Genomic DNA, 26854 nt, shown 5'->3' on the forward strand with positions numbered 1-26854 from the left:
AGCTCAAGTTGAGCCAGAGCTGCTGCCTTGGCAAATATGATGACAGCTTTGCTTGTTTAGTTGGCCACGTGAAAGCAGAACAGAAAGAAGCTGCACTCAGCTGGAAGAAGAAGCTCCTGGGGCACGTTTTAAATTGTGCTGCTTATGCTGCCACAATGACTATATTGACTTTGCAAACGATTCCTCAAAGCATATTTTGCTAGCTTTGGCGCTTTGTTCGTTGATTAGAAAACATCCAAAGAGAGGTCATTGAACTACTATCAGCAGCGAGTTTGTGTTCTTTGATATCAAACGATTTCTTGTCGTCATCGTTGTCGTTGTCGTCGTCGTCGGCGGCTTGTTGCCACTAATTAGTGACGCTGCCGGTAGCGTGGGATGTGGCAGGTTGCATATTTATTGTAAACATCAAATTATTGATTGCAGCGCTCCGACGACAACCGCAGCAGCCTCTGTGTTGTCGCCAATGCTGCGGCCTTTGTTGCAGCTGCCACTGCTGCACCCCGTTTTGCTAATTAAGCAGAAGTACAATAGCAAACAATTGTTGTTGTTGTCGCTGCTGTTGCTGTTGCTGCTGCTGTTGATGGAGCAGCAAATTGCAACTTCAGATTATTTTTACGCTTAATTAGCTGCAGCACAAATCAGCAAAGGAAGCCTTTGAGTTCAGTTCTCTGTTCCTGCCAAAAGGCACAATCGATGATTGATAAGACTGCCCTTTGACTTTGCCATTGCCAGTAAAGTAAAATGAAATTAAATTTGCAAACAAAATCGAGTTTATTCCAATTGCAAAATGCAAAGGCAAATATTTATTTTAATTGTGCTGCCAAACTGGGCAAATGCCATTAGCATGCAAACCAAATAAAACTTGCAATAAACTAAGAAAAATAGATTGTTAAATAACTAACAATTCCTTGGTCGACGAGGACAACGTCGACACATGTAAAATGGTCCGTGCATGCATTATGGAGCATAAACTTGCCCCGGGGAACGAGCTGAAACGGCAAAGTTCAAAATCAGAAACACAAACTTGAAGAAAACTGAATTACAAATAAAAACCGAGCAGCAGCAAAAGCAGAAGCAACTGTAGCAGCAAAATAACTATAACTAAATGAAATAATAGAGTAAACGGTGGCAAGGTGGCTGGGTGGCAAGACTGTGTCTGGCCGTGTCCTGGCATCCTGTGTTGGCTTCTTTCACATTGCAAGTCAGATGGAAAGTTTTGCTGCGCAGGTAAATGCATTTTGCTTGTTGCATGCATTTCCCATGCAAAATGGCAGCTATGAAAGTTTTTGTTGCACAAACTCCCAAAGGGGACGACGACGACGACTGCGACTGCGACTCCGCCAAATGGTCTGCCAAAGTGAAATTGAAAAGCGAAAATGATGAAAATGTGCAAAATGAAACGTGTGCCATGCAACAGCAGCAGCAGCAGCAACAACAACAACCATTAGTTGCTGTAGCTGTGGCATCAGTTGCCAGCCTCAACTCCCGCTGACAGTTTCGACTTACAAAGCGTTCAAATTGGCAACAGCAAAATGATGCTGCAGTCTTCTTTCACCACCTGCCACCTGCTATCACCTGCCACATTTCCTCTGGCTGCGCATAAAAGTTAAAGCTCACTTTTTGCTTTTTATTGCTAATGAAGAGCAGCACACAAAGGGACTGAGAATGGGGAGAGTAAAGAGAGAAAATACCTTTGAGTTATTTATATGAAAACTTTAAATTGCGACCCGCTTTATGATGGTCCGCCTAACAAAGAGCGCTGGACCATAAAGACATTACTTAATTATTGCAGCGACAATGTGTCGTATGCGTAATATGCGCTAGAGAGTTATTCAAACAGCTGCAAAGTAGGCAACACAATATTTGCTGCTGCATGTGTGTGTGTATGTGTGGAAAGGAAAGCGAAACTAGACAGAAGCCGACTAACAACTAATTAAATACTCATAAGAGCAGACAGACGAAAACTGATTAAATTGAAGAAGAGGGAATATTGCTACCATTATAATTACCATATATATGATTACGCCTTCTGCTCCTCCCTCCTTCCTTTTGCTTGTCTCGCCAGATTGCTAATTGATATCCCCTATGATTTTGCTACTTGCAGAAAATGCGCCAATTTCAGAAGGTGTTGGAGGATTTAAGCTCCCGCGTCGCATTGGCTGAGCAAACAAAGAATGCCTGGCAGACGCCCGCATCGGTGGGCGAGGCAAATGAGCAGATGCAACAGCTGCAACGGCTGCGGGACAAGATGACCACGGCCAGTGCACTACTCGATGATTGCAATGAGCAGCAGTCCTTCTTCACCGCCAATCAGGTGCTGGTGCCAACGCCCTGTTTGTCCAAGCTCGAGGATTTGAATACACGGTAAGTGCAACAGCAACTGCCACTGCTGCTGTAGGCTTTTCCCAGTTGCCCAGCCCAGGTCCACAGAGAGAGATATTCGTTTGATTATTGTTCGTTGCAGCATGAAACTGTTGCAAATTGCAATGGACGAGCGTCAGAAGGTTTTGTGCCAGGCTGGCGCTAATCACACGCACGAGAACGGCGACGATGGACGCAACACATCGAACAGTGGCACCATTGGGCCATTACCTAATTTGGGCCAGAGCGTTAAGCCGCCCTGGGAGCGTGCCACAACCGCCGCCAATGTGCCTTACTACATCGAGTGAGTAGCATTGACAGCTCCCTGACCCGACAGCCAATTATGACTAACGCTCCTCTGCGCTCCCTCCCCCATTTATCCATCCATCCAGTCACGAACGCGAGACCACACACTGGGACCATCCCGAGATGATTGAGCTGATGAAAGGACTGGCCGATCTTAATGAAATACGCTTCTCCGCCTACCGCACGGCTATGAAGCTGCGTTCGGTCCAGAAGAGATTGGGTAAGTGGTATTCTAATGCATATTTTTAAATATTTATATTTTATAATTTTGATTGTACTTTACTATTTCACTATTTATATTATATAAGATATTTTTATTTAACAATTTAGATATATTGTTATTTATTTTAAAAAATTAGATATTAATGTATTAATTCATCTTTTTATATTATATTTCCATTTCACATTTAAATGTTGCGACTTAGATATAATGATAACTTATTAAATGCTATATTATCTTTATTACTATTTTTAGATAGTATTAAATATATACATAAAGTTATTTAGTTTTAATTATTGCCAAAAGAAAATATCTAGATTTTTAAATAATAGATATTTTACGATTTACACTTTAGATATTTAAATATTTTAATTTATGTATTGTATAATTATGTTATTTAATGTATATTGATAAACATTTATATCACACACTTTCATACATATTATATCTTATTATTAGATATTATGAACTATGTATCTCCATATATTTCTTAATAAATACCTATCTCACATTTCAGCTCTCGATCGCATCTCGATGGCCACCGCTTGTGAGTCGTTCGATCGCCATGGGCTACGTGCACAGAACGATAAACTTATCGATATACCGGACATGACAACGGTGCTGCATTCGCTCTACGTGACAATCGATAAAATTGATTTGACGCTAATGCTCGACCTGGCCATCAACTGGATACTGAATGTCTACGACTCGCAGCGAACTGGCCAAATTCGCGTTCTCAGCTTTAAGGTGGGACTTGTGCTTCTCTGCCGTGGTCACCTCGAGGAGAAGTATCGCTATCTCTTCCGCTTGGTGGCTGACACCGATAGGCGAGCGGATCAGCGACGTCTGGGACTGCTGTTGCACGATTGCATACAGGTGAGATTGGGACTAAAGTATACAATAACTGAATACTAAACACTTCTCTTCGATAGGTGCCTCGGCAATTAGGTGAAGTAGCTGCCTTTGGTGGCTCCAACATTGAGCCCTCGGTGCGCTCTTGTCTCGAACAGGCGGGCATTTCACAGGAGGCCATCGATGGCAATCAGGAAATTTCAATTGAACTGCAACACTTCCTCGGCTGGCTCCAGCATGAGCCACAAAGTCTCGTCTGGCTGCCTGTGCTGCATCGTCTGGCTGCTGCCGAGGCAGCCAAGCATCAGGCCAAGTGCAACATTTGCAAAGAGTATCCGATTGTGGGCTTCCGTTATCGTTGCCTCAAGTGCTTCAATTTCGACATGTGCCAAAAGTGTTTCTTCTTCGGCCGCAATGCCAAGAACCACAAGCTCACCCATCCCATGCACGAGTATTGCACAACGGTGCGTATGCGTTATACAACTATTGTTTCATTTTGCTAATTGCATATTTTATAGACCACATCCACCGAAGACGTGCGTGATTTTACGCGTGCGCTCAAAAATAAGTTCAAGAGTCGCAAATACTTTAAGAAGCATCCACGAGTCGGCTATCTGCCGGTGCAGAGTGTGCTCGAGGGTAAGTTTCGCTACTGTCCATGTCCATGTTTCCTTCAATTTCATTAACCAAAACATCACAGGCGATGCACTCGAGAGTCCTGCGCCCAGTCCACAGCATACAACGCATCAGCTGCAGAATGACATGCACTCTCGCCTCGAGATGTATGCGTCGAGACTGGCGCAGGTTGAATACGGTGGCACTGGCTCCAATTCGACACCCGACAGCGATGATGAGCATCAGCTGATAGCACAGTATTGCCAGGCGCTGCCCACGAACAATGGCAGTGCGCCCAAGTCACCGGTGCAGGTGATGGCCGCCATGGATGCGGAGCAGCGCGAAGAGCTGGAGGCCATTATACGTGATCTCGAGGAGGAGAATGCCAATCTGCAGGCCGAGTACCAGCAGCTGTGCAGCAAACAGCAGAGCGGCACCCCCGACGACAGCAATGGCATGCAGCATTCCAGCTCCAGCATGACGGGTCTCGCCGGCCAAGGCGAGCACGGACAGGTAAATTGCCTCAAAGTGTTGTACACAATATTACTCTTACTTACATTTGTGTGTTTGTTCTCCTCCTAAGGACATGATGGCCGAGGCGAAGCTGTTGCGTCAGCACAAGGGTCGCCTGGAGGCGCGCATGCAGATCCTCGAGGATCACAATCGACAGCTGGAGGCGCAACTGCAGCGTCTGCGCCAGCTCCTGGACGAACCCAATGGCGGCAGCGCCAACAGCAGCGCATTGAACAGCGCCGCCGGCTCTGCACTGAACTCGAAACCAAACACACTGCAAACTCGCTCGGTGACCGCTTCACAGTTGAATACCGATTCGCCAGCCAAAATGAATCAGCAGAACGGACACTATGAGCACAATTCAAGTAAGTTTTAGTTAAGAAGCTTAGCAAGCTTTAATCTTCATTCGCGAAATGTCTTGAGACTAACATGGCTTTGCATGTCCCATATACCCTACTCCTTCGAATAGAGGGTATTATGCTGCCAGGTTTGAGCAACGAACTGCAACAGCATCCACAGTTGGCAAGTCTCGCTGCCAAGCATAATCAGCATCAGTTGAGTGGCGCATTGAACGCACTGCATCAGCAGCAGCAACAACAGCAGCAGCAGCAACAACAACAGCAGCAGCAACAACATGCACAGCGTGGCATGCTGACAAGCAACGGTGGCATCGACTTGCCGAATAATGGGATGCAAACGTCCGGCTATTTGGTTGATGACGGACGTCCGCCACCGCCACCGCATTCCAGTTTACTGCAGCAGCATTTGAACAACGGTGCGGAAATTGCTTGAGTGACTTTTACCAGATTTTCCAATTGCATTTTTGGGTAGTTTTGCTCACTTCGTTGAGCAACAGCAGCACACTTTTCCTCAGTTCGTTTTCAATCTTCCGTTTCGTTACTCTTGTTCTTGATTTTGCGGAGCACGCTCCTCACCTTGTTTTGTTCACATTTTTTGTTGCATACTTTTCGGTGCTGAATTTTATTTGATTGTATTGAATATTTTTTGTAGTAGTCGTATTGCTTTTGCTTTCGTTGTTGTTCGTGTTTGATGGCCACAACTCTTTTCGATACAATTTAAACAAACTAATGTGAAATTTCTCTTGCTTAATCTCCCTTGTCCCCACAAACTGACTGCAGATCATAACTAGAGCGTTTATTTGGAGTGTTTGGCAAAGCGGTAATACAAATAATTAATATACCAAGAACATCAATAAATCGCAATTAAATAAATAAATGTCTAATTAAATTTGTGCTTTATTTATCCCATCCAGACGCCGCTGATCATATGGTGACTGTCATTACGGAACAGGAAATCGAGAGTAACAACGATGACTTGGATGAGAGCAGCAGTAGCACGACAACAAATACAACGACGACGACGACCACAAATACAGAGAAAACCTGTGTGGAACTAAAGAAATAAGTTTCGATACTTAAAAAAAAGAAAGATGAAAAAAAAAGAGAAATGCAAGGCAATACTAAAATGAAAATAATATTAAAGTAGAAGGGGCCGACTTAAGGATACTTCACTGTACTGGCTGGCGTGCAAGCAAATTCTAAACAGTATGCATAAATACAACTAATATACCTAAACACACAACTTATACATATATACAAATATCGTGGTACATATATTTATACATATGATTATTACCAGCAACAAAATGATAAGAATGGAAGCTGAGCAACGTTTTTTATTAGTTACGAAACGATATCAATAATAAGTAAATGATACATATTAAAAGCTGAAAATAATGCAGAAATATAAATTTTAGTTAAGATATTTACATATATACATATAACATAAACATCGTAATTATGCATAATCAATTGCAAGCACAAGCAAAACTGTTAAAAAAGAATGCACTTTTTTGTCAAAAAAGAAACATAAACCACAATAGATGTAATAAAAGAAAAAGCCATCAGGCTTATTTCTTGTTGTATTAAAAACAAAAAATTCAATTGGCATTTAAATGCTATTCGATTTATGATTTTATCCACTGAACAGTTTTTAATTTATTGATTTTCGATTAATGTGTATTTTGTATTATAATTTAAATTGTGCTAACTAAAAGTGTGCTGCAATGTTTTTTATTAAAAGAAATTAGTTATTATTGAACAACAACGTGTTTATTTGGCATTTTTATTTTACTATTTCGCTTTCAGCTGTTTGGTTTTCATTTTTAATTGTAGATACCATCATATCATTAGTTATTTCGAATAAATAATCATCAAATCAAATAATCGAGACAAAAAAACGATCACTAAATGGACCACCTTTTCTATGCTCTTAACTATCAAAATAATCCAACATAGATTCAGAAAGCAACTTGAATGTTTACTAGATAAATCAATACAATTCCATTTATTACTACTAGTCAAATTAAATACCTAATCGTACACAAGTGTGTCGATATGATACTCGAAAAAATACAACTGGATCCGCTTTAAATACCAAAACTTATCGTGCGTTTTTAGATGTCTAAACTATATCATAAAATTCAGATAAACAGAATTTAAAAAAAAAAAGAACTCATTGAATATCCACAACAATAAATACTTAATAGTCTTTAATGTAGATTTTAAATCTAAACTTTCTTAAAAACGTTTCGTTTCAGAAATCACATTCTGATTTTATTATAATTTAGTTAGCTTTTAGTACATAATCATAACATATACGAGTATATCAAGAACTGACTAAGAAAGTACATATTGAATTTTCTCATAACTCACAATCAATGTAGAAAAGTTACCCACTATGCATATTTTTCTAGCCGAAAAGAAAGTCCTACCAATAATCATTGGTTACAACCAAAACCGTTTAAAACCCTCCGTTTCAAGTTAAAAACAAATGAACCAAAATGAGAAACAAAATGCTTAAATCTGATACTAGACAAAAGATCCCAAATATATATATTACAATATATATATAATATGAAATCCTTAGTAAACATATCTTCAAAACAAAAAAACGAAAATGCAACAACCTACAATTAAAGTTAGGCTAACATAAAATATACATATATGCGTATCTATTTAAAGTACTATTTAAATATATTCAATACGAATTTAAATGCATGCATGTTACCCAGAATTGAGAATCTTAAACACACTATCCAGCTATCCACAGAACACGCAAGCCACAAACTTTTTTATTTAAACAGAAAAGAACTGCTGCCAGCTTTGTAATAATTTTATATTTATAGATGTAAAACTAATGAAAATTTAAAATACGAGTGAATAATAATTAAAGTAAAAGTAAAAATGAAAATAAAAATGAAAATGAAAGCGAAGTGAAGCAATTCAAGCATATCCCAAAATAGTCTTCAGTGTATCAAGTGGTTGTCTATGATAAATATTATACACAATACATTTATGTTAAAAGCCAAACAATCAACGAAAATTATATGAAATTAAATACTATATATTGCGTGCTATATTAGCTACTAATTTTGGGTAAATAATCGATCATATGTAATATACTACATATTGGAAATATTACTGAAAACTGAACTAATCTAAGTTTCACTTAGCCAAATTGTGTCCAATTGTAAATCGAATCGAAACAGCACAGAACTGCACAGAAAAAAGCACTTGACCCCTAACTTACTTAATCGATCCCTTAGTTAAATAGATGCAGCTTTCACTATAAATTGATCTTTGATCTTTAAAGCTTTGTTTGTTTCCCTACGACTTGAATGTAGGAACGAAGGTAGACAAAGGGCTTCACTCCGGGCTCCATAAGTTATTTTAGTGGTAGCTTGTGCCTGGGCACAGGCGAATTCAATTGTACCTATCTTTTGATACCGTTTACTACAAAACTAAGGACTATAATCGTATTATTACATTGTGTATTGTACATCTTATTTAATGCGGCAAGACCAATTCTAACTGAATATTGAAGAGAAATTGGAAACGAAATGAAATGAAATGAAAATGGAAAGTAATAATATTAAATATTATATTTAATTTGTAACATGCAGAAGATGGGATGAAATCGAAGAGATCTTTCACATTTCAATCTATGCTACAAATCGTAGATATAGTATACATACATACATATACAACACAAATACATATGCATATAGTAAAGCATACATATACATGTGCAAACATGCAAAGCAAACACACACAAAATGAGAGAATGAGTAATATCAAGAAATCGTACTTAAACGTTTATATACAAAACAAAACACTCACACATACATACATATTATATTTATACATAATGGCATAATTATAATATTATTAATCGTATATCATATACTACGAACATATATGAAGATTGCGAAACGTTGATACAATAAATAAAAGACAACACATTAATTGCGTTATACCAAGAAGTTTTATTCATATTGAAGGAAAAAATTGGGCAAGAAGATTGACGCTGTGTGAATATAAAGAATATAGATTGTTGTTTACAGATATATTTCAATTATATTCCTCGCACTCTGTAAGGATACATTTTAATCCCCTTCCTGTCCACAATTAAGTAAGTAAGTAACTTCGGTACACCAAGAAGATTTATTCAGATTGAAAGCAAAAATGGGCTTAGAAGATTCACGTTGTGTAATCTGAAATAGATGGATGTTTCAATATATATTTTAATCACATTTCTCGCATTCTTTTGGATATATTTCAATCCCATTCCTGCCCATACTTAAGTAAGTCAGTAACTCCTTTTGCTTTTCATTACACCAAGAAGTTTTATTCATATTGGAGGAAAAAATGGGGCAAGAAAATTGAAGTTGTGTGGTCTGAAATATAAAGTATATAGATTGATGTTTAAAGATATATTTTAATCTCATTTTAAGATATATTTTAATCCCATTCCTGCCCACACTTAAGTAAGTAAGTAACTCCTTTTGCTTTTCGTTTATCGAGTTTATTAACCTAAGTTTCGAAATTTGAGCTTATACTTGAAGAATAATACAACACATGCATACATATACATATCAAATATATGGATATATATGTAAAGTAAGGTTAAGTAGAACTTATGGATTAAGCCCGCGTAATGTGAACATTGTGTATATTTATGAGTGGATTACAAACATTCAATGAAGAACACAATAATGGAGATGGAGATACTAGACCATTTGCAGAACAGATTTTCGTGTCGAACAGAGACAGAGAATGATAGAGTAAGCGAGAAAGAGAATCAAGGCAAATAGATGATAGAGAACAGTTTGAAGATCGTCTTTTAACCGCCAAACTTCGCTCGGTCTCAGTGATGATAGTAGGCATGAGGATCAGCAGCAGGAGCGGGCAGAGCAGCGGGATAGTGTGCGTAGGGACTGTGAGCGAGTGCGGGGTAAGCGGCATGGAAGTGAGCGGTGGGCAGATGAGCGGGAGCAACGGGAACCGGAGCTGGTGCAGGTGCTGGAGCGGGAGCAGGAGCTGGAGCGGGTGCAGCACGATGTAGAGGACCCAGAGCGTAAGGATACGAGAGCAGGGGCAGAGCAGGCTTAGGCACAGCCGGCAATGGAGGAGCAGGCGGCGGTCCGGGCACCAGGGCATGTGGAGCAGGTGCTGCTGGCTTGTAGGCGAGCGGCTCCTTGCGCACCACGGCATTGAAGCCATGATGTGGATCAGCAGTGTAGTCAACGGTACGCTTGGTGCCATCGGGATCGACCACCGAGTAGCTGCCCTTGACCACATCGCCGTGGCGCGTCTCGTGTTGACTCTTCAGATCGCCAGTGTAGCCATCCTGGATGTCATAGCCAAAGGAGTACTTGGGATCGGCATCATATGGCTCTGGAGCAGCGGGCTTGGGAGCGGGGGCTGGAACGAAAACGGAATTTATTACAGGTAATCAATTAGGTAATGCGGTAGTCTCACCTGGAGCCACGTAGGGACCAGGCAGTGGTCCATGATGTGGCCCATAGGCTGCGTAGGGTCCATGCAAGGGTCTAGCTGGTCCACCATAGTAGGGTCCGGGTCCAATAACGCCAGCGTAGGCAAAGCCCAGCGAAGCGCTCAGCAACAGTAGCTGTAAATAGCAAACACTGGAGTAGAGTAATCCTTTTTGGAGTATGGCATTATATAGACACACCTTCAGCATCGAATTGTGCTTGAATTGTCCTCGTCAATCCTTTTTGGGCCAATTGGTATATGGCCAAATGTAATGTACAGGATTGCAGCAGCAGCACAACGACGAAACAAACGCTCTGGAAGAAGAAACAACAACTGCAAACGTTGCGATGGAGTTCTGGCAATTTATACTAAAAGCTGGCGTCAAATGTCGCCTGCTTCACATGGGGCAAAAGACCAAGCGAAACAATAAACTAATTGAAGATCAAGAGGGAGACGAAGCCAAGCCAAACGAAGTCGATTCAAGTCGCAAAGCGTCGCGTCGCGTTGCGAGTTGATCATGCCACATGGCGCAGACAAAACAGAGAAACAGACAGAAAGAGGGACAGACAGGCAGTCAGACAACAAGTTAGTCTACGACTGCGCTTAAACTGCAACTGCGACTGGGCAGCCACCTGGCAGTGAATCGTGTGTCTGGGTTCAAGTGAAGCTTAGAAAGGTTATTCTTCCGCTAAACCATTTAAAGGGTTTTTGATAGATCGATCCGACCCGTTTGCTTGCCCTTTCACTTTTGGCAATTATGTGGAAATTTATTTCGCTGCTCGCAGCACAACAAACACTCACACACAATTGAAATGTTAATGTTAAATTATTATCGAATAGGACTTTTGGCCAGGCTAAAAGCGTCGTAATTAGTGGCCTAACTTTGCCGCAAAGCGTTTGCCAAAATGAAATGGCAGCCGACAGCATCAGCAGCAGCAGCAGCAACATAGTGCAGACAAACTCGGCAAAAGGTCAGACAGTCGACAATTAAATTACAACAAACAAAATGCCTGACTACAGCTAGCAGCCACCGAATAAAGCGAAAGGTCAACATGCCCAACTCGATGCGGAGTATTATATTGGTCCACACATTATATTCGTGCCCTGACACAGACCCAATCAGCAAACCACAATTCCAATCCTATCCGGCAACAAGAACGAATAATGTGATTACTTGCATGTTCATTTCGAATGCTTAATTTATGTTCACAACAATTTGTTGCAACAGGCAAACGTCGAACTGATCGGCCATTGCAATGCACATTGCTATTGACAGCTATTCCCAGCTATTATGCTACAAATCTCGCTGAAAGCTTAAATCGTGCTGGTTGCCCGCATTACTAGCTTGAAGATCAAAGCAATTGATCACAACAACTGTTGTCAAATGCTTATTGCCCTTACTCTGGGTACTGTCGACTTATTACAAAGTTTGTAACACTCTAATGTGGAAATAATTAATATGAATATGAAAGAAGTACATACATATATGTAGTTGGTCCTAGACCACAAAAGTTTGTTCTTTTTCAAGTAAATTCTAATTTGCATATTTGGTTAAGTTAAATGGAGAATTGTCACACAGTTTGTTCTATATTGTTTACTCCACCAATCTTCGAGAATGATCTTGGAAATTAAATTTAAATTAGATAATCTTAATGGGTCCTCGTACTAATAAAATATTGCAAGTTCAAATTGAAGCGACGTTAAATAATAATTTTTATTAGACTTGCCAGAAACATAAAATTTATTTATTTACATTTTAGTACAACTGTCTTTCATTTTATAGATTTATTTCGTCAAGATGTGAATATGCCTATGTAAATTTGTTTTGCTCTATCTTACAGATACATTTCAATTATATACACACTTTCACATCCTACACATATGTACTTTTGTCTCACACAAATACTCTGAAAGAATTTAATTGAAATGCGGTTTGTCGCTGCGATGTTCGATGGTTCAATTTATCAATTGACTGAATTATCACTTCATTGAGATACGCGCCATCGAAAGCAGCTGCCGCCAGTGAAGTGCGGTCCCAGTTACCGAAAGCGATCAGCTGTTTGCAGGCGGAAAAATATGGCTTCTCTTGTCATAGTACGGAAATTATTTAACGTTTAAATGGAAAAATTCGCGCAGTTCTATTAGTTAGTTCATCCATTTTAGTTGGCGTAGAGACTATGGACTTTACAGATGTGCTCGAGAAATGCGGAAGTTTTGGACGTTTTCAATATGTGATATTACTGCTTTACGGATACACAAATATACTTGGCTCGTTGCATTACTTTTCGCAAACGCTCATCACTTTTACTCCAGAACATTGGTTGGTAAAAACGAAAGAAAGTGAACTCAACCATTTCTATAAATATTGGATACATCTTAAGGTGCAATCACGATGATCTGCAGCATCTAAATGTATCTGAAGTGCGCTCGATATACGCAAATATAACTCCGGCTTCCTGCACATTGTTGGAGAGTGTGCTCAATGGCACAGGAATTGCAGCCAAGGCTGGCGAATGCAGTGATTGGATTTTTAAGCGAGAATACGACTATGAAAGCATTACAACTGAGGTGCAGCTTAATGTTCAGCTAATTTCTAAGCTAATCAATCCCAAACATTGCAGCTAAAATGGGTCTGTGACAAGTCACATCACTCGACAGTGGGACAATCATTCTTCTTCATCGGATCAGTTGTGGGCACCATCTTATTTGGATTTCTTGCAGATCGCATTGGACGAATGCCGGCATTACTACTGACCACTTTAGCGGGAGCATCGGGAGATTTCATGACCTCATTTGTGTACAGTTTCCCAATGTTCACGCTCTCAAGATTCATATCTGGACTCTCCACTGATACCATGTACTATTTAATGTACATTTTGGGTAAGACTTCTGTAATTTAAACTTTTTCTTTGAGTGGTTTTCACATTCGCAAATTCAGTTTTCGAGTACCTCAGTCCTAAGCATCGCACATTTGGCTTGAACATCATCCTCGCCGTCTTTTATTGCTTTGGCCTGGTCACTTCGCCTTGGGCTGCTGTTTGGATTGGCAATTGGCGGCACTATCTCTGGCTAGCCTCGCTTCCAGCACTTGGAGTTCTCGCCTATCCGATCTTTATCTGCGAAAGTGCTCTGTGGCTGCTGACAAAGCAGCGATACGATCGTGCTGTGCAGTGTCTCAAATGGGTGGCCAAATTCAATGGACGCCAGGTTGAGGACTCAGTCTTCGATGAGTTCATCAAGCATTATCGCGATAAAGCCAACGAGGAGCAAAAGCTAACTACTCATGAAGACACATTCATGGGAATGTTCAGAACACCGCGACTACGCAGATTCACGCTCACGCTGCTGTTGAAATCGTTAGTTTATTTTTAATGGAAAACTTATTCACTGTCTAATATTATGAAATACCTCACAGTGTCATAATAACACTCTCCTACGACGTCATCAATCGCAATATGGAGGGCCTAGGCTTGTCGCCATTTAAGCTGTTTTCCTTCACATCGATCAACTATCTGCCAGCGGGTTGCACGATCCTCTTGCTCCAGAATGTCATCGGTCGCAAGGGCATGGCGTGTGGTGCACTTCTCATAGGCGGCATTATTACCACTGTAACTGGCTTTTTGATCGCTTTCTTAGACCCTAAAGAGAATGCTGTTCTATTGGCCATAATGATTGGCCTGGGTCGCTATGGTGTCAGTGTTTCCTATGATGCGGAAATACAATATGCCGCCGAGATAATTCCAACCAGTGTTCGAGGCAGAGCAATCTCCAATATTCATGTCGTAGGCTTGGCATCAAATTCATTGGTTTTCTATGTGATCTACTTGGCCAAATACTACAAGCCTTTGCCATCCATTTTCATAAGTTTCTTGATGTTCTTTGGTGCTGGTTTATGCCTTACATTGCCGGAAACGTTGAACAAGTATGTTGTTTATTTCAATTAATATCTTCTATGTTTAGCATTTTGTTATTTACAGGAAATTGCCTGAAACGCTTGCAGAGGCGGAAAGCTTTGCCAAGGATGAACCATGTTTCTACTTTTCAACGCTCGATAAAAGAGATAAAAATCCTAAAGCTTCCGCATAGCTTTTAGATTAAAGTATTTTTCGTTGAACTATCGATATTTAGTAGAAAATATATACCATGTATGTATTTTCATCTCAACCAATTCTTCTTTTTTCCCGATCGAAAATGTGACTCATTTATGTATAAGGATTGATGGAATCTCTTAAAACCGATCATATTTTTTAATTTTGTAGAGACAAACACTTTTCAATCCTGTTAGTTTAGTTTTAATATTCATGTTATCCATTATTAGCCTAAGATGAGAAAATGATTTCTCAAATAAATTACAATAAAAAGTATTGCCTACTAGATTTAGGTAGACTAAATAAAATAAGATGATCACGAATTTCATGTTTTTTTTAAACAAACTACTCATTTGAGTAGACCATACTCAAATGAGTATATCACATGTGTTTTTGATTGATTGCCAGAAGCGCCTTGTTATTTATCTCATTGAAAAGTAAAACCTCTTAGTGCAGTGAATTCGATTTCCTAATTATGAAGTAAGTCACAATTGCAAAGTTATGGCACCTCTAGGAAAATCAGTTTATGTATTCCATGACTGGTAGCATTTATTCCTGTAGCCGGGTGAAACAGTTTCTTCAATTCGCACATTTTTGGGCGATATACGCTGTACTCTGTATCCAATCCAACAGAGCGCTTTGAGATACTAAGCAGAGCTGTGCAATCCGAAAAATGCTGTCGACATTGACAGTATTTTCCGGATCGCGCAGCTTAACACATTTGTTCATACAGATACTTTATACTTCCACCGATACAGCTAATATAAAGAAATTCATTTCAGCAGTGAAATTAAAGAAATTTATATCAAAAATTTGCTTTGAATCGATACAAAAACAATAAAACCAAATTTTGTTCAGCTTAAGTCAGCATTTTTACGCATCAAAGCACATCTTTATTTTGCAACAACACTTGTTTAAATATACAAACGAATATTTATAATAAGCCTCGAGCTCCATTTTATTATTAAGCTTAATATAATATATTTGATAAGTCACTGGCTTGCCTAGAAGTATATAAGTCATATGGCTAATCAGACGATAACCTTAAACTTGACAACAATGAGAAATGTGAATCGGTCAAGGAAATTTTTTTTATAAAATCACCGACTACGGAACATTCTATAAAAGATGTATAAATTTAGTATATAAAGTGGTATATAGTACATATAAAAAAAATGACTAAGAATTCGAAATGTTAGATACTTAAAGAGCGGAATATACAAATTATAATAAATCGAATTCTAATGGAGACGTACTCGGCGTAAGGGCATAAAATAAGATTATAATGCCATATCATCACCCACTCAGTAGCACGCATAGAGACGTCACATTATAATAACTGTAAACGAATCGCATCACATCGCATGAGAAGAATCTTTTGAGCAGCGGCACATCGTAGAGCTCAAAATCTATATTTATCATTTTCGAAATAACGCAAACACACTCACACTTCGTATATAATCGCGATGTGGATTCGTTTTTCGGATAATTCGAAATGCAACGAGAGGCGTCATTCTAAACTTGACTTCGGTTTGAGACGGTTCACGGAACGGAATAACGAAATTCAGTGAAAAGTATTGGACAGCTTTGTGAGTACCTCAAGCTCAGCTGTTTTAAATTTAACGTTTGCAAAAAAAGCTGTTTCCAATCATAAAACTTAATTCGATCATTTGGATGATGATTCGTAGAAACAAATTACAAATTCAAACTTAAACTACTTCAATTTGTAAAGTATATTATTTTCAATAATTTACAAATAATTTACAATTTGAAATAGTTTAAGTTTAAGTTTGAAATTACATATTTACTTTGTACAATGTTCGTAGTCCATTGAACTTATTAATGGTTGCAATAGCTGAAACCAAAAAAAAGAAGAAAATGTGCCTCAAATCGTTTAATAAATATTTTGTAGTATATAACAACAAATAAAGTGTGTGTAAGTGAAATGTTAAAAATTCATTAAATCAATATGTATGATACAACGTGGAAAGCAAAATATTAAAAATAGTCACTTGCTTAAGACAAAAATGAGATGAAAACAATTTTTGAAATTCTAAAAAACTCGAGTTTGCACTTCATTTTGTTTAAAAGCAATAATTAAAATATGTACAAATATAAATAAAAAAAAAATGTTAAAATTATAAGAACGCTTAGATTTTATCTGTTATTTTTTACAATTACTATAAACTCTTCAAGTGCAATTTTTTAACTTGCAGCTCTAAGACATAAAAGGCTTAATAACTGAAATAAATGTTCCACTTCTTTTCTTTAAATTACACACAATATTTTCACCAAAGAAAATACTGTCAAACTTAAATTATATAAACGTCAAGAGTCAAGATCAGACGTTCCGGAAATTCAAAGAGCTAATTGGCTTCAGCAATTAAGTAAATTTAGCGCGACGCGCAGAAAAACAACAAAAACAAAGGCAAATCAAATGATCTGAAACAAGATAAGATGCAAGTGGAAAATGTGCAACGACAAATAGAGAACTTCTTGTGATGACTGGCTTATGTACAGCAGTTGAAGTGAATGTGGCTTACATGAATGCAATTTGTGCGTGAGCGAAAGAACACAATGTTGGAGGTGGACAAAATGCTGGTGAAGTGCGGCGACTTCAGTCGCATGCAGTGGCTGATGCTGTTGCTCTTCAGTTTGATTAACTTGCTATCAGCTTTGCATTACTATTCACAAACGATCATCAGTTTTGTGCCCAAGTATTGGTAAGTACTCTGATCCCCCACTGCGTATACTTAATATCACTTATACGCATAGGTGTGCAGATGACTTGCCTGCAGACATTGAACCACCGCAAAAATCGAGTTGTGTGCCACTGGGCATGAATGAAAGTACTTCTGGAAAATGTAATAGCTACAACTATGAACTCTACATGGGTTACAAGAGCTTTCCCAGCGACATGAACTGGATATGTGACAATGCCTGGCAGCTGACTCTCGGCCAGTCCATGTTCTTTGTGGGCTCCGTTGTGGGCACGCTGTCACTGGGCTATCTGGCCGATATACTGGGCCGTGTGCCTATAATGATTGTGGCCAATCTGATTGCCATGTTGGGCAATATGTTGACCATTTTCAGCTCGAATTTAATGCTCTTCTGCACATTTCGCTTGATCTCTGGCTTTGCCACTGACAGCAACTTTCTCATGATGTACATACTGGGTGAGTACTTCAAATTGCTTATTGAATGAATGCTTAACTTCTTTTATTATTTTTAGTTATGGAATATATGCGTCCTTCGTTGCGCACTATTGGGCTGAGCATCTGCATAGGCATCTTCTACTGCATTGGCTCGATTAGCGCACCTTGGATTGCAGTGCTCATGGGTAGTTGGCGTGGCTATTTGCTAGTCACATCGTTGCCCCTGTCGCTAGTGCCGCTTTTCTATTTTATTGTGCCCGAGAGCGTGCAGTGGCTGGTGTCGAAACAACAATACGAACGAGCTGCACGCTGCCTAAAACGTGTGGCCAAGATCAATGGCCGACAGGTTGAGGAGCGGGAATACGATCAGTTCATTGAGGAATGCAAGCAGAGTCAACGAACCACAAAGAGCGCACCTAATCTGCTGGGTCTCTTCAAGACGCCTCGTCTGCGCCGCAACACGCTCATCTTGTTCTTCAAATCGTGAGCAAAACAATCTATGAGTGTCTCATAAAAGCTGATACTTAATCTTTTGTCTCTTCGCCCACGCATAGAATGGTCATTACACTCTGTTATGATGCTGTTTCCCGTAATGTGCAAGGCCTTGGCATTTCGCCATTTGTGATGTTCTCATTGAGTGCCACCGCAATATTGCCAGCCTGTTTGCTGCTCATCGCTCTCCAAGATCGCATTGGTCGCAAGGCAATGGCTTCCATGTCGCTGCTGATCAGTGGCATTTTAATATCAGTCACTAGTATCGTGCTTTTTTGTCGCTATCTCCGAAAATAATCAAAGTATGTTGGCAACAGGTTTTTGATTTATTGCGAGGCAATTGTTTTGTCTTTGCCTTTAGCAATATCTTAATCTCTTTTTTCAATTTACCATCTCATATCTGTAACTAATAATTTACCATCTAATTTCAGCAACAACTTTGCTGGTGACGCTCTCGGTGATTGGTCGCTTCGGTGTCACAGTGGCTTACAACTCGGGCGCCCAATATGCCACTGAACTTATACCAACTTGTGTGCGTGGACAGGGCGTGGCAGCGGTTCATGTGATGGGCTATGCCTTCACTTTCTTCAGCTCCTACATTCTCTACACACGCACAATATTCTCACCTCTGCCGGAAATCATTCTGGGTGTGCTTTCGCTGCTGGGCGCTTGCTTGTGCCTCCTGCTGCCGGAGACACTGCATCGTACATTGCCCGCTTCGCTAGCGGATGGCGAGAACTTTGGCAAGAACGAGCATTGGTACACCTTTAGCTTCTTGGAGAAGCGCACACAGTCGGTGACCAAGTTGACTCCGGGTAGAACTAAGTCTCAGTCGAACTCAATAGATTCCTCCAATTATTTTTAACGTAGCTCGTTGTGGAGTGTTTTAGTCTAGTTGAAATGTTAGCATACTTTTATGCTCTCACTTAAAGTTCCTTCATATCAAAATGTGTAGTCAGCACAATATCACTGTACAAATAAAGCACTTTTAGTTAAGCAAGCTGAGAGTCTTCAAATTACTTTTTATTCTTTTTGATTTAGTCATACACATATTCAAAATGGAAAGTTTACTTTTTCTCTACGCACATGGTGACAAGCACAGAATATCAGATAAATGCATACATATGACTTATCTAATTCACACACTTATCATGATAATTACAATTCTTTAAAGGAAGTATATTTCATAAAGTAACAAAATACAAAATACATAATAGAAAAATAAACATTTTCTAGCATCAATGAAAATGTAAATTATATACGTAATAAGATTAAGTTGTTATCCCTAAATTACAATAATTATCTCATGAGCAAACACCTAAAGATCACATACTACTCACCTCGTCTATCTCTTTATATATTAACTTATTCTGACCGCCTGGAGATAGAGAGAAAGTGTTCTTCAAAAAAGCATTCAGAACAATGCGCGATATCAAATATATCCTGTAAACAACATTTTCCATTTAATCGCTTAAAAATACGTCACGACCTTCAAATTGAAAGCGAAAGTTAAACCAAGTCAACAATGTCTGCTTCCTGTACATTTTAAATATGCAAATACTGTATTCTGTATATTAGCTTTTAGCCAAATTTATGGGCCCTTAAATTGTAAGCGCACCTTAACTGAAAATCTTGTTTAACTAGGCCCCTAAACGCGTGTCACATTCTTATCTAAAGACAGACAAAAGAATGAAATGATAAGCGAAAAATGTCTCCACTGTCATTCAGTTCAAAATGGATGTGTCGTTACTCTTATACTTACATATAAGATACATTTTTCATGATCGCTTTAGCCCCCCTGTGATAAATGCGAGAGGCTACTGCAGATTTTTGTCAATCGCTCGTTGGCTAACGAGTCAAGTAGACACGTTGGGAAAAGCGCTCAACATGGACTTCGAGAGTGTGTTGGAGAAGTGTGGCAGCTTCGGTCGCTATCAGTTCGTGTTGCTGGGACTTTATGGCTATACGAATATGCTATCGTCACTGCATTACTTTTCGCAGACCATCATCAGTTTCACGCCGCCCCATACGTAATATAACTTGATTTGCTAAATTAAATAAATACAAATTAATTTACATTTCCGTCTACCAGGTGCAATCCCTCAAATACACCTGAGACTTACGCTTACGTAAATGGCACATCGTCGGCCAGGTGCAGTTACATAGAATGGGATCCCGTTCTGCAGCAAGATCAAGAAATCAAGTGTCAATCCTGGAACTTTGAACGCGAGAGTGGCTATGAAAGCATCACAACTGAGGTAATTACTTACAGCACCTAGAAGTATGCTAAAGTTTTCGCACTTTCCCTGCTAACACTAACGTCCACAAATATTGTGCACAGCTGGAATGGGTCTGTGACGATGCGTACAAATTGGCAGTGGGTCAATCGTTCTTTTTCATTGGATCCGTGCTGGGCACCTTGTTCTTTGGATATCTGGCGGATCGCATTGGTCGTCTGCCTGCCTGCATGCTGACGACTCTGACTGGCGCTCTCGGTGACTTTATTACCTCGTTTGTGAACTCGCTGCCATTTTTCTCAATGGGTCGCTTCATATCCGGTCTATCCACCGACACGCAATACATATTGATGTACATCTTAGGTGAGTTCAGATTTTAGTAATTTCCTGCCTTTATGCTAAACTGTATTCATTACAGTCTTCGAGTACCTCAGTCCAAAACGCCGCACTTTGGGCCTGAACATGGTTCTGGCTGTGTTCTACTGCATTGGCCTTATGATCTCACCGTGGTTGGCGTTTTGGGTGGGCACTTGGAGGAATTACCTCTGGGTAGCTTCCCTGCCTGCCCTTGGAGTGCTCTGCTATCCTTGCATGCTCTTCGAGAGCGCCGAGTGGCTGCTGACGAAGCGGCAATTCGAAAAAGCTGCGCAATGTCTGCGACGCATTGCCAAATTCAATGGACGGCAAGTGGACGAGTCTGTGTTCGATCAATTCATCAAATTTTATCACGAGAAGCTGAATGAAGAACAGAAAACTACATCGGACACATTCATGGGCATGCTAAGAACGCCAAGACTGCGAAAATTTACAATCATACTCTTTATCAAGTCGTAAGTTGAAAACGTCGTCAAATATTAAATTTTTATATCAATATTTTCATTTAGCATGATCATCACGGTGGCGTTTGACATACTCAGTCGCAATATGGAGGGCATGGGCATCTCACCCTTCAAGCTCTTCTCTTACACCGGATTTACATATCTGCCCGCCGGCATCACTATAATTCTCTTCCAGAACTACATCGGTCGCAAGGGCATGGCCTGTGCTTCGCTCTTTGTGGGTGCCATAATCACAGCAGCAACTGGTTTCTTGGTGGCCAGTCTTAATCCGGCTGAACATGCTGTTATTTTAGCCTTCATGGTGGGCTTGGGTCGCTATGGTGGCGTTGTCGCCTACGATGCCGAGGCTCAGTATGCCGCCGAGATTATACCGACCAGTGTGCGCGGTCGTGGCATGTCAAACATACATGTTGTGGGTTATGGGTTTGGCTTCTTCAGTTCGTACATCATCTTCCTGGGCACTTACTATAAGCCGCTGCCTTCGATCTTCATTAGTTTGCTAATGTTTATAGGTGCCGCCTTATGTTTGACCTTACCAGAGACACTGCACAAGTGAGTGAAGTTTATTTATATTGCTTTATATTACTAATAAATAATCCTTTCCTCGCAGAAAACTACCTCAAACACTGGCGGACGGCGAGGTATTTGGAAAGGGAGAGAGCTGGTACTACTTTCCCTGCTTCAAATGTGGCAGGAAGTCGATAGAGGAAACGCCAGACGTCGCAGCGATAGTGTCTATGGAAAATTCCCCTACAACAATTGTAAAAGAAAATCCCTAAAAATAAACAATTTAATTTATTAAACTTACTTTGCATTTATTTACAATTGCATTTCATAATCGTTGCACTTTCTAGAGGATACAAATTATCCTAAGGAGGGGCATTAGATTAATAGATTAATACTATTTGGCATCAGATGACTTTGACGTTTTATAGCCGTTTTATGTTTGAATTGCCGCAATTTAAAGGCAATAAAGCAATTAGATAATTCCAACTAAGCCAAAGAGAAACGTCAGAAATGAACTATTAAAATGGTCGTTAAGTGGGATTTCAGTAAAGTGATTATAGAATTATGGTAATCACGTCGATGGTTCCGGATCTTTTGCGATTGTATTAGGAACCGAGACAGGAGTGCGAATTTCACAAAGTCAATAGAGTTGTAATCTATACTATATGCAAACTAAGGCGTATAAAAAGTGTGCGTATAAGCTCTAGCTATAAAGATGCCAGACGCCACATAAAGCCGCAAGTAATTCCTACGAAATGTTGATACGACAGGCGTGACTTACAACAACGGCCACTCTAGTATAAATCTTGGACTTAGCTAACTTTGTGATTGCCGAAAAATAAAAATCATAAAAATAATAATACTAAATCCCATAAACACAAAGATGGTCGTCAGAACTCTTTGGTCTCTAAGCTAGTAGGTCGGCCGAGTTTAATGGCAGATAAGCCAAAACTGAGAGAAATACGCATCACAGGAAAGCCCCTTTAAAGATGTCAAATACTTTACCCCGTAAGTGTAGCCAGATCAACAGTTGCCATGTGTAATGATTATCAATGGCTAGACACGCTCTTAAAAGGTATGGCAAAGATAACATTACAACCAGCAGTTCATTATGAGATGTGCAACTTATTGTAAAAAGTCTCGGTAAGGTAGGCAATTAACAGTCGGACAGTAGCTGAGAGTCTTTGTCTAAACAAACGCTTTCTGTGCGCTGTTTGTGCAAGTCTGAAAGTCATATAATCTAGATAGCACCCCCAATTCAATTTGCCGCCTTAATCTTAGACACCAGATGCTATATAAGGCGCGGACTTGCAAACGCAGCAACTCAAAGCACTACAAGTTAAAGTAGATGCTACAACCTGAGCTGAAATAGGAGCATGTAGTCTGAAAGTAGTCTCCCAAAAGTGAATCAAAGTGTAAAGTAAAAATTACGAGCTGAAGATTTATAAATAAATAGAATATCATAATGGATTTTGATCGGGTGCTGGAGAAATGTGGGAACTTTGGACGTTTCCAATTTGTTATTCTCATATTGTACGGCTATACGAACATACTTAGTTCGTTGCATTATTTCTCGCAAACGCTCATCACATTTACTCCAGAGCATTGGTAAGTACTTAATTATTATAAAGAGAAGTGGCTCCAAATTAAATTTTAACACTCTTCCACCACTTAGGTGCTCTCATAGTGATCTTAGTGGTCTTAGCGCTGACTCGTTGCGCTCCATTTATTCGAACATTACACATCCATCCTGCACGCTGCTCGAAGGTGTTGTTAATGGCACCGGCATTGCAGCCAATGGCGAAACCTGCGAGAATTGGATCTTTGAACGCGAAAGTGGCTACGAAAGCCTGACGACTGAACTGCAATGGGTTTGCGACAAGTCGCATCAAGCGGCTGTTGGACAATCGTTCTTCTTTGTGGGCTCCGTGGTGGGCACAATTACTTTTGGATATCTAGCCGATCGCATTGGTCGTTTGCCATCCATGCTAATGGCAGCACTTGCCGGTGCTTCTGGTGACTTTATGACCTCCTTTATACACACGCTGCCCTGGTTTGCTTTCTCAAGATTCGTTTCGGGTCTGTCCACCGATACCATGTACTACCTGATGTACATTCTCGGTAGGTTCTTACTTACTTAGTTAATACTCTCTAATTTGATATGTATTAATGTCTCGTTGCATATATTCCATAGTTTTCGAGTACCTCAGTCCTAAGCGTCGCACATTTGGTCTCAACATCATCCTCGCCGTTTTCTACTGCTTTGGCCTGGTCACTTCGCCTTGGGCTGCCATCTGGATTGGCAACTGGCGGCATTATCTCTGGCTAGCCTCGCTGCCAGCACTTGGAGTTCTGGCATATCCGATCTTCATCTGCGAAAGTGCTCAATGGCTGCTGACAAAACAGCGTTACGATCGTGCTGTTCAGTGTCTCAAATGGGTTGCCAAATTCAATGGACGTCAGGTTGAGGACTCAGTCTTCGATGAGTTCATCAAGCACTATCGTGAGAAGGCCAACGAGGAGCAAAAACTAAGAAAGCATCAGGACACATTCTTGGGAATGTTCAGAACACCAAGACTCCGTAGATTCACACTCACACTGCTATTAAAATCGTAAGTTTCTTTCGAGCTATAAATATAGTGGCTTACAAATATCATTCTTAACATTACAGCGTCATCATAACGCTTTCCTACGATGTCATCAATCGTAATATGGAGGGTCTGGGCACCTCTCCCTTTAAGCTGTTCTCTTACACTTCGATCAACTATCTGCCAGCGGGTTGCACGATCCTCTTGCTCCAGAATATTATCGGTCGCAAAGGCATGGCCTGTGGTGCACTGCTTGTGGGTGGTATTATTACCACTGTAACGGGTTTCTTGATTGCTTTCTTGGATCCCAAAGAGAATGCAGTTCTATTGGCCATTATGATTGGCCTGGGGAGATACGGCACAACTGTTTCGTACGATGCTGAGATTCAATATGCCGCAGAAATAATACCAACCAGTGTGAGGGGCGCTGCTGTCTCTAATATTCATGTGGTGGGCTTGGCCTCCAGCTCACTGGCCTTCTATGTGATCTATTTGGCCAAGTTCTATAAGCCTTTGCCATCGATTTTCATCAGTTGCCTAATGTTCTTTGGTGCTGGCTTATGCTTAACTTTACCGGAAACCTTACACAAGTAAGATTCATTTTATTTTCAACTGCTTAAGCATAAATGAAAATATAAAAATTTTTTTGCAGGAAACTGCCTGAAAACTTGGCTGATGGCGAGCGATTTGCCATGAACGAGAGTTCACTGTATTTCCCATGTTTTCACAAACGTCGCGAAAGCTTGACCAATAATATTGAAAATAAGTCTGATGCCTGAACGGGAATTTCGAACTGATGAACCTGACACTGAAATGAAAACAAATTAACCTGATAATGAGCTTAACGTGAAGTTAGTTCCTGTAACCAAATGGTCTGATAGATATTACTCATGTGAAGTATGCATAGTAATAATGATGTAGCCGCTAAACATACATATATATATATGCATATATACATATATATTATTCTACTTAATCTCCAACGCATACATCTCAATATATATTACTAGGCACCGCTGAACAGTGGTGTCGTTCGAGCTTTTTCTTGGAAAAAATCATAACTTTTAAACAAATAAAAATAACCGATTAATTTAAGTGGCATATGATAATTGTTCAACCCACAAGATCAATGTTTGTCTGAATTATCAAATATGAAATTATGAACAAATCTATTTGATGCCAACTAACATAAAATAAATGTTTTAAAACTTTAATTTTACCTTTATAAAATCTTAATATCATTTATATTTACATAAACTATTGAAAGCAGTAAAATGTAGAATTAAAATTGCAAAGTGGGCAATATAAGCTATATTATCATTTCCCTGATATTTTTGAAAAAGTAGCATTCATAATATTCCATTCCATTGTAGCTTGGAAATAAGTGTTCAGCAAAGCTTGCAAAAAAACTGTCAATCGATCTGCTCACTCAAAAGACACTCAAAAATAAAATGGAATCATTCGTTGAAGTTGATTATCAGTCAGCAAATGGCAATTGGAGTGAACGCAAACCAAATAGAGCGCTCCATATAGCAGTAATTTTGTTTGAGATTTCCTTTAAATATTCTGTCGCAGTTTAGAAAGAGAGGAAATAATTGGACTTCTATCTTCGCATATGCTTAGCCATTAATAGGCTGATAAATCAATAAATGCAAATTAAAAGAATAATGTAAACTAAAATAAAATAAACTTTGTACATTTATTTGCTATTAAATTATACCTTAAAATAAAAAGAATTAGTATGATTGACACTCATTTAAAATTAAGTTATGTGATGAAAGCACACACGCAAGCTCTGAAGCAACACATGTCTTTATTTAGTGAGTCACGTTTGATAGAACACCAAAAAAAACTGACTTTTCCTTGTTTTTTTTAGACATTTTGCACGTAGCAGTTGAGTTTTTTTCATGACAACAAGCTCAAGTGAGATCGCCATTCAGCATCACCATCTGGCTTTGTTTCTGGCATCGCTCCAACATTTTTAAATACATTCATACATATACATACATATATTAAAAATGGGCAATAACGGGTATAATGATTTAGTGAGAAACTATGCAAAGGTTCTTCTCTTTTTAAAATAATTGCAATTAATTCTCCAAATTTCAGAATGATCGAGCTATAAACATAGAATCAATTAATGAATGAACATGAATTCCCAAACAAAGCATTCGTCGTCCGCAATATCAAATGAATTAATATGGACGTTTGTCTGCGTGAAGA

The 26854-nt window shown here is 39.5% G+C and overlaps 6 protein-coding genes across 24 annotated transcripts in view; 5 read left to right on the top strand and 1 right to left on the bottom strand.

Annotated features, from left to right (window-relative positions):
• The window catches only part of LOC132785741 (dystrophin), a 172224-nt gene extending 163041 nt beyond the window's left edge, over positions 1 to 9183 (top strand). For 7 of the 17 annotated variants that reach the window (XM_060791980.1, XM_060791981.1, XM_060791982.1 and 4 more), the window contains 11 exons: positions 2105 to 2364; positions 2465 to 2665; positions 2754 to 2887; positions 3405 to 3763; positions 3820 to 4203; positions 4258 to 4378; positions 4440 to 4867; positions 4938 to 5232; positions 5337 to 5642; positions 6007 to 6046; positions 6141 to 6244. In XM_060791980.1, coding sequence (XP_060647963.1) covers positions 2105 to 2364; positions 2465 to 2665; positions 2754 to 2887; positions 3405 to 3763; positions 3820 to 4203; positions 4258 to 4378; positions 4440 to 4867; positions 4938 to 5232; positions 5337 to 5642; positions 6007 to 6017 — 2499 coding nt within the window. In that variant the 3' untranslated portion in view covers positions 6018 to 6046; positions 6141 to 6244. Of the gene's footprint in view, positions 1 to 2104; positions 2365 to 2464; positions 2666 to 2753; positions 2888 to 3404; positions 3764 to 3819; positions 4204 to 4257; positions 4379 to 4439; positions 4868 to 4937; positions 5233 to 5336; positions 5643 to 6006; positions 6047 to 6140 lie in introns of all 17 variants that reach the window. The other 10 variants (XM_060791986.1, XM_060791987.1, XM_060791992.1 and 7 more) reach the window with 8 other exon arrangements.
• Positions 9184 to 9748: 565 nt separating this feature from the next.
• LOC132785320 (cuticle protein 7) lies at positions 9749 to 11056 on the bottom strand. Its single transcript, XM_060791365.1, has 3 exons — positions 10925 to 11056; positions 10711 to 10861; positions 9749 to 10653 (listed from the first exon to the last, which is right to left on the bottom strand). Exons 1-3 carry the CDS (start codon positions 10931 to 10933, stop codon positions 10097 to 10099), a joined length of 717 nt encoding a protein of 238 aa, XP_060647348.1. The 5' UTR covers positions 10934 to 11056; the 3' UTR covers positions 9749 to 10096.
• A 1595-nt stretch (positions 11057 to 12651) lies between these two features.
• LOC132786758 (organic cation transporter-like protein) lies at positions 12652 to 15111 on the top strand. The gene is made up of 6 exons (XM_060793392.1): positions 12652 to 13045; positions 13107 to 13293; positions 13347 to 13605; positions 13664 to 14081; positions 14141 to 14647; positions 14703 to 15111. Exons 1-6 carry the CDS (start codon positions 12903 to 12905, stop codon positions 14809 to 14811), a joined length of 1623 nt encoding a protein of 540 aa, XP_060649375.1. The 5' UTR covers positions 12652 to 12902; the 3' UTR covers positions 14812 to 15111.
• Positions 15112 to 16307: 1196 nt separating this feature from the next.
• LOC132786570 (organic cation transporter protein) lies at positions 16308 to 19467 on the top strand. Of its 3 annotated transcripts, none has more exons than XM_060793127.1 (6): positions 16308 to 16402; positions 17111 to 17536; positions 17589 to 17989; positions 18046 to 18451; positions 18523 to 18762; positions 18892 to 19467. In XM_060793127.1, the coding sequence occupies exons 2-5, from the start codon at positions 17361 to 17363 to the stop codon at positions 18755 to 18757; spliced, it is 1218 nt and encodes a 405-aa protein (XP_060649110.1). In that variant the 5' UTR covers positions 16308 to 16402; positions 17111 to 17360; the 3' UTR covers positions 18758 to 18762; positions 18892 to 19467. The 3 variants fall into 3 exon arrangements, with proteins under 3 accessions (XP_060649110.1, XP_060649112.1, XP_060649111.1); XM_060793129.1 differs by having other exon boundaries at positions 18523 to 18737; XM_060793128.1 differs by lacking the exon at positions 16308 to 16402 and having other exon boundaries at positions 17044 to 17536.
• An 823-nt stretch (positions 19468 to 20290) lies between these two features.
• Positions 20291 to 22343, top strand: LOC132786864 (organic cation transporter protein). Its single transcript, XM_060793575.1, has 6 exons — positions 20291 to 20490; positions 20553 to 20718; positions 20802 to 21060; positions 21116 to 21527; positions 21582 to 22088; positions 22147 to 22343. The coding sequence occupies exons 1-6, from the start codon at positions 20348 to 20350 to the stop codon at positions 22313 to 22315; spliced, it is 1656 nt and encodes a 551-aa protein (XP_060649558.1). The 5' UTR covers positions 20291 to 20347; the 3' UTR covers positions 22316 to 22343.
• A 1048-nt stretch (positions 22344 to 23391) lies between these two features.
• On the top strand, positions 23392 to 26321 carry LOC132786448 (organic cation transporter-like protein). The gene is made up of 5 exons (XM_060792980.1): positions 23392 to 23651; positions 23719 to 24164; positions 24238 to 24655; positions 24715 to 25221; positions 25284 to 26321. Exons 1-5 carry the CDS (start codon positions 23509 to 23511, stop codon positions 25408 to 25410), a joined length of 1641 nt encoding a protein of 546 aa, XP_060648963.1. The 5' UTR covers positions 23392 to 23508; the 3' UTR covers positions 25411 to 26321.
• The last annotated feature ends 533 nt before the right edge of the window (positions 26322 to 26854 follow it).

This window comes from Drosophila nasuta, chromosome 2R (assembly GCF_023558535.2).
Source record: "Drosophila nasuta strain 15112-1781.00 chromosome 2R, ASM2355853v1, whole genome shotgun sequence".
NCBI lineage: Eukaryota > Metazoa > Arthropoda > Insecta > Diptera > Drosophilidae > Drosophila > Drosophila nasuta.